Source organism: Oncorhynchus tshawytscha, linkage group LG05 (genome assembly GCF_018296145.1).
Source record: "Oncorhynchus tshawytscha isolate Ot180627B linkage group LG05, Otsh_v2.0, whole genome shotgun sequence".
Lineage (NCBI taxonomy): Eukaryota > Metazoa > Chordata > Actinopteri > Salmoniformes > Salmonidae > Oncorhynchus > Oncorhynchus tshawytscha.
Window position 1 is genome coordinate 62,087,201 of NC_056433.1, and position 7,525 is coordinate 62,094,725.

General features: G+C 40.9%; 1 protein-coding gene across 1 annotated transcript; it reads right to left on the bottom strand.

Moving 5' to 3' along the window:
* Positions 1–7,411, bottom strand: LOC121846536 (interleukin-23 receptor-like). The gene is made up of 7 exons (XM_042322198.1): positions 7,227–7,411; positions 5,788–5,868; positions 4,212–4,359; positions 3,859–4,031; positions 3,525–3,648; positions 2,861–3,023; positions 1–105 (listed from the first exon to the last, which is right to left on the bottom strand). Exons 2-7 carry the CDS (start codon positions 5,840–5,842, stop codon positions 103–105), a joined length of 666 nt encoding a protein of 221 aa, XP_042178132.1. The 5' UTR covers positions 5,843–5,868; positions 7,227–7,411; the 3' UTR covers positions 1–102.
* Positions 7,412–7,525: the final 114 nt, after the last annotated feature.

A 7,525-nucleotide genomic window follows, 5' to 3' on the forward strand; every position in this document is an offset into this window, starting at 1 on the left:
GGGGTCTTAAAGGTTTGGGGTATTCAGAGCAGTTCCAGTGCAATACAGCCTCCCTGGAGCCACTCCAAAACTCCAGCTTCATGATCTGAGGGGGGTCTGGTATCACTGCAATGCCAAGAGACACATCAGGTAAATTACAAACCTAGATGGGCTTAATGGGATGTTCTCATCATTTAATAGTTGTTATGCCCCAATGTCCTGTTCATTTACGGTTTATTAACATTGACAGTCCTGGTATTAATCAGCACATAGAGACAATACATGCAGGAAGCCGATCCTTTGAAAACAATGTCAAACTCAAACCATATCAGAGGATTTCACAGCAAGATGTCCTTAAAAGGAACAAGTTACAGGATGAGTAATTACTTCACATGCAAACCCCATAAACGTTTTCAGATATGAGAGAACACTATGTACAGTGCCTTGCGAAAGTATTCGGCCCCCTTGAACTTTGCGACCTTTTGCCACATTTCAGGCTTCAAACATAAAGATATAAAACTGTATTTTTTGTGAAGAATCAACAACAAGTGGGACACAATCATGAAGTGGAACGACATTTATTGGATATTTCAAACTTTTTTAACAAATCAAAAACTGAAAAATTGGGCGTGCAAAATTATTCAGCCCCTTTACTTTCAGTGCAGCAAACTCTCTCCAGAAGTTCAGTCAGGATCTCTGAATGATCCAATGTTGACCTAAATGACTAATGATGATAAATACAATCCACCTGTGTGTAATCAAGTCTCCGTATAAATGCACCTGCACTGTGATAGTCTCAGAGATCCGTTAAAAGCGCAGAGAGCATCATGAAGAACAAGGAACACACCAGGCAGGTCCGAGATACTGTTGTGAAGAAGTTTAAAGCCGAATTTGGATACAAAAAGATTTCCCAAGCTTTAAACATCCCAAGGAGCACTGTGCAAGCGATAATATTGAAATGGAAGGAGTATCAGACCACTGCAAATCTACCAAGACCTGGCCGTCCCTCTAAACTTTCAGCTCATACAAGGAGAAGACTGATCAGAGATGCAGCCAAGAGGCCCATGATCACTCTGGATGAACTGCAGAGATCTACAGCTGAGGTGGGAGAATCTGTCCATGGGACAACAATCAGTCGTATATTGCACAAATCTGGCCTTTATGGAAGAGTGGCAAGAAGAAAGCCATTTCTTAAAGATATCCATAAAAAGTGTCGTTTAAAGTTTGCCACAAGCCACCTGGGAGACACACCAAACATGTGGAAGAAGGTGCCCTGGTCAGATGAAACCAAAATTGAACTTTTTGGCAACAATGCAAAACGTTATGTTTGGTGTAAAAGCAACACAGCTCATCACCCTGAATACACCATCCCCACTGTCAAACATGGTGGTGGCAGCATCATGGTTTGGGCCTGCTTTTCTTCAGCAGGGACAGGGAAGATGGTTAAAATTGATGGGAAGATGGATGGAGCCAAATACAGGACCATTCTGGAAGAAAACCTGATGGAGTCTGCAAAAGACCTGAGACTGGGACGGAGATTTGTCTTCCAACAAGACAATGATCCAAAACATAAAGCAAAATCTACAATGGAATGGTTCAAAAATAAACATATCCAGGTGTTAGAATGGCCAAGTCAAAGTCCAGACCTGAATCCAATCGAGAATCTGTGGAAAGAACTGAAAACTGCTGTTCACAAATGCTCTCCATCCAACCTCACTGAGCTCGAGCTGTTTTGCAAGGAGGAATGGGAAAATATTTGAGTCTCTCGATGTGCAAAACTGATAGAGACATACCCCAAGCGACTTACAGCTGTAATCGCAGCAAAAGGTGGCGCTACAAAGTATTAACTTAAGGGGGCTGAATAATTTTGCACGCCCAATTTTTCAGTTTTTGATTTGTTAAAAAAGTTTGAAATATCCAATAAATGTCGTTCCACTTCATGATTGTGTCCCACTTGTTGTTGATTCTTCACAAAAAAATACAGTTTTATATCTTTATGTTTGAAGCCTGAAATGTGGCAAAAGGTCGCAAAGTTCAAGGGGGCCGAATACTTTCGCAAGGCACTGTATTTACAAGGATTTTTTAAATGGATTTTTCTTTGTTTTATTCCCAGCACCAGAGTGAGATGCGATTTGGTGGTAGTGGCGTGTGCACATCCTTTATGGTAACAAAATATATGAAGATATAAAAAAACTTGTGTGTATGTGTGTGTGTATGTGTGTGTGTGTGTGTGTGTGTGTGTGTGTGTGTGTGTGTGTGTGTGTGTGTGTGTGTGTGTGTGTGTGTGTGTGTGTGTGTGTGTGTATGTATGTATGTATGTATGTATGTATGTATGTATGTATGTATGTATGTATGTATGTATGTATGTATGTATGTATGTATGTATGTATGTATGTATGTATGTATGTATGTACAGTGCCTTGCGAAAGTATTCGGCCCCCTTGAACTTTGCGACCTTTTGCCACATTTCCACGACCTTTTGCCACTTTTGCCACAGCTGTAATCGCAGCAAAAGGTGGCGCTACAAAGTATTAACTTAAGGGGGCTGAATAATTTTGCACGCCCAATTTTTCCGTTTTTGATTTGTTAAAAAAGTTTGAAATATTCAATAAATGTCGTTCCACTTCATGATTGTGTCCCACTTGTTGTTGATTCTTCACAAAAAAATGCCGTTTTATATCTTTGTTTGAAGCCTGAAATGTGGCAAAAGGTTGCAAGGTTCAAGGGGGCCGAATACTTTCGCAAGGCACTGTATGTATGTATGTATGTATGTATGTATGTATGTATGTATGTATGTATGTATGTATGTATGTATGTATGTATGTATGTATGTATGTATGTATGTATGTATGTATGTATTCAGAGACATGAACTTACCTACATCATTGACAGAGAAGTTGAAGGGTTGGGACAGTGATGTTCCCAGGTGGTTGTGAGCTCTTATACTCAGCTGGAACTGTTCATTCTCATCCAGCTCCAACCGTGGAATACTGAACACACCAGTACCCTGGATCCCACGGTTAAACACCTGGGCTCTGTTCACACTGTGGATAAGCAAGTCACATTACTTTTCCAGAGAAGGACAAATGGGGAAAAGCTTTCCTTGCCTTGAATCTGTTAATTATTCTGTTTAAGTGCTCAAGCCACGTATATAAAAGGTTGATTGTGTGTATACTACACTGTTAGAAAAAAAGGTGCTATCTAGAACCTAAAAAGTTTCTTCGGCTGTCCCCATAAGATAATTATTTGAAGAACCCGTGTTGATTCCAGCTTGAACCCTTATGGTTCCAAGTAGAACCGTTTTGGGTTCAATGTAGAATTCTTTCCTCAGAGGGTTCTACCTGGAACCAAAAAGGTTTCTTACCTGGAACCAAAAAGGGTTATCCTATGGGGACAGCTGAATAACCCTTTTGGAACCCTTTTGTCTAAGAGTGTAGCTACACATCTATTCACAATATATTTCTGATGTGGTAACCCTAGCCCAAGGTGGAGGAAAATACAGTGAGCAGACTTTACCACACTACAGGGCTCATCACCCAGCTCACCTCCTGACTGAGACATTGTAGGTTGTGACCAGGTGTGTTTCCCGTCCTCTGCTCCAGCTACAGGTGATCTCCTCTGAGTCCCTGGAAGCCTGGCAGGCTATACCACTGGGCTCATCAGGAGAGTCTGCAGGGAAGTAGAGCAATAGTATACAGCACACCCTTACATGGTCTAGCAATTGCTCTGAATAACATCTAAAATAATTTTTTTTACTATTTCATAAGAGTCCAGAATTGGTCAAGTGAGAACTAATGCTAATTTGCTGCAACAACAACCAGCCAGAGAGGAAACAACACTGCAAAGATAACATCCAGAATCTAAAGACAGTAGACGTACATCCAGTGTGAAGGTCTAGCCCACAAACAGTCTGTATGCGTCCGTCTGTTTGTCGCAGCCTACAGACCAGAATGGAGTTTGGTGTGCGGAGGTTAGTCAGTCTCAGCCGGACAGTGGAACAGTTCAAGATCTCTAGTGCCGTCTGGTCCTGCCCATTCAGTTCCACAGATAAACTGACAACACAAAGAGGTTTCAATACTACAAAACGTCTCTCTCTGTTCCCTTCTCTTCATTATGCCACTCTCCTTCCTCTCTATATACAAACATATAGGCAGGCAGGCAGACAAACACTAACCGATTGACACCTATCTATCTATCTATCTATCTACCGACCGATCGACCGACAGACAGACCTCTGGCCACAGTTGGGCTTTGTGGTTGTGCAGTACACTGTAAGGTTGGAACCCATGCGAAAGAGTGGCCCAGGTTCTACAGTCACAGACCCCTGACAGATGATACCCATTCTCGGACCTAAGGGGTTGGCTGGAACCTGGAATGTACCTGTCCACAAACACAACATGTTACATACAGTGCATTCGGAAAGTATTCAGACCCCTTGATTTTTCCACATTTTGTTAAGTTACAGCCTTATCCTAAAATGTATTAAATATTATTTTATCCTCATCAATCTACACACAATACCCCCCAAATTTCTTTTTTACATAAGTATTCAGACCCTTTGCTATGAGACTCAACATTGAGCACACACCTGTCTACATAAGGTTCCACAGTTGACAGTGCATTTCAGAGCAAAATCCAAGCCACCAACACTCTTCCTAGAGCTGACCGCTCAGCCAAACTGAGCAATCGGAGGAGAAGGGCCTTGGTCAGGGAGGTGACCAATAACTGAATGGTCACTCTTACAGAGCTCCTCTGTGGAAATGGGAGAACATTCCAGAAGGACAACCATCTGTGCAGCACTCCACCAATCAGGCCTCTATGGTAGAGTGTCCAGACTGAAGCCACTCCTTAGTAAAGGGCACATAACAGCCCGCTTGGAGTTGCCAAAAGGCACCTAAAGGACTCTCAGACCATGAGAAACAAGATTCAATGGTCTGACGAAATCAAGATTGAACTCTTTGGCCTGAATGCACCGCTCCTACGGTGAAGCATGGTGGTGGCAGCATCATGCTGTGGGCATGTTTTTCAGCGGCAGGGACTGGGAGACTGGTTAGGATCGAGGGAAAGATGAATGGAGCAAAGTACGGAGAGATCCTTGATGAACACCTGCTCTAGAGTGCTCAGGACCTCAGACTGGCGTGAAGGTTCAACTTCCAACAGGACAATGACCCTAAGCACACAGCCAAGACAACGCAGGAGTGGCTTCAGGACAAGTCTCTGAATGTCCTTGAGTGGCCCAGCCAGAGCACGGACTTGAACCCGATCAAACATCTCTGGAGAGACCTGAAAATAGCTGTGCAGCGACGCTCCCCATCCAACCTGACAGAGCTTGAGAGGATCTGCAGAGAAGAATGGGAGAATTCCCCAAATCAGGTGTGCCAAGCTTGTACCCAAGAAGACTCAAGGCTGTAATCGCTGGCAAAAGTGCTTTAACAAAGTGCTGAGTAAAAGGGTCTGAATACTTATGTAAATATGATATGTCAGTTGTTGTTTTTTAAATTAGCAAAACATTTCAAACATGTTTTTTCATTATGGGGTATTTTGTGTAGATTAATGAGGGGGGGAAACAATTTAATCACTTTAGAATAAAGCTGTAATGTAACAAAATGTGGAAAAATACAAGGGGTCTGAATACTTTCCGAATGCACTGCATTGTGATGTCACAGGCAGTTCTCTCTAGAGAGGAATGAACCAACTCTGGAATGTTAAGCAATACTAAACAATGTTAAACTAAACATTTATTGGAATGTAAAATGTAATGCACAACATTATTTATTTGCATATTACAAAAATACAGGAATCACTTACATCTGTATAAGAGAAATATGACGGTAGTCTTCCAAATGGTTCTGAAGAGACTCATCTCACCTGTTCTCTGGCTCTCCGTGTCTACAGACACATTAGCACAAATCCTTTTCAGCTGAACATTTGATCTTGATTGTGATGATAGATCAAATTGGCCACACACAACTGTAGCCTCATATATCAAAAATAACCAACCTGATCTCAATGCCATAATTATATGTCATTAATAAGAGCAATGACATTTTGAGTACTGAACATATTGGTTGATATGTTTGAGCTAATTTTAGCACTAGTTATGTTTTTGCCAAGAGAGAGACAAGATCTGGCCATGCTCTTCCTGTTAGAAATGTCTGTATACAGTAGATAACATGAATTAACCGAAGTAGAGGCAGTTGAAATTGTGATAGCTAAGTGAGTGGACTAGGATACATGACAGATATATACAGTTGAAGTCGGAAGTTTACATACACTGAGGTTGGAGTCATTAAACCTAGTTTTCAACCACTCCACAAATTTCTTGTTAACAAACTATAGTTTTGGCAAGTCGGTTAGGACATCTACTTTATGCATTGTTTACAGACAGATTATTTCACTTATAATTCACTGTATCACAATTCCAAATCAATCCCTGAAGAACAGTGAAGGACCTTGTGAAGATGCTGGAGTGGCTTAAGGACAAAAAAAATGGCTTAAGGACAACAAAGTCAAGGTATTGGAGCTATTGGAGTGGCCATCACAAAGACCTCAATCCTATAGAAAATGTGTGGTCAGAACTGAAAAAGTGTGTGCGAGCAAGGTGGCCTACAAACCTGACTCAGTTACACCAGCTCTGTCAGGAGGAATGGGCCAAACTTCACCCAACTTATTGTGGGAAGCTTGTGGAAGGCTACCCGAAACGTTTGACCCAAGTTAAACAATTTAAAGGCAATGCTAGCAAATACTAATTGAGTGTATGTAAACTTCTGACCCACTGGGAATGTGATGAAATAAATAAAAGCTGAAATAAATCATTCTCTCTACTATTATTCTGACATTTCACATTCTTAAAATAAAGTGGTGATCCTGACAGACATAAGACAGGGAATTTTTACTCTGATTAAATGTCAGGAATTGTGAAAAACTGAGTTGAAATGTATTTGGCTAAGGTGTATGTAAATTTCAGACTTCAACTTTATTTGCACATGAACTGCACACATGAGGTATGTGACCTTTTTAAACTTGAACTTTGTATGCACATGATTTTAGAACATAAATCCTAACACATTCTTAAAGTCACCTTAGGATAAGTCATGAAGTACATAATAAGAAAGCAACATGTTGAAATAGTAATACAATGACACTTCGTCTGTCTACCTCCTTCAGTCTTCTATTTGCCCAGATCTCTCTAGTTTTTTGTATCGGTATAATGTCAAGATAAAGAAATTTGGATGACTGTTACTCACCAGCATGTTAAAGTCTCCACATCCCTACTTTGAAGAGGACTGATAACACATCTGTGGATTATGTCAAATAGTCAAATAAAAATTAACATTCAGCATATTCCAGGTATTACTAAACCGTAATGTACTGACGACTTGTTTGCAAGATGTTTTTGTCATCTTTGTTCTTATACTTGGTGTTGAAACTTCTTTAAAGGAGGCAATGACCTAGATCTGAGGTATTTTATGAGAAACTTTGTATGTTACTTTGCCCCACTTAAGGAACCACAGCGGTTCTGTTTACTCAGCTAACTCAGAGGTCG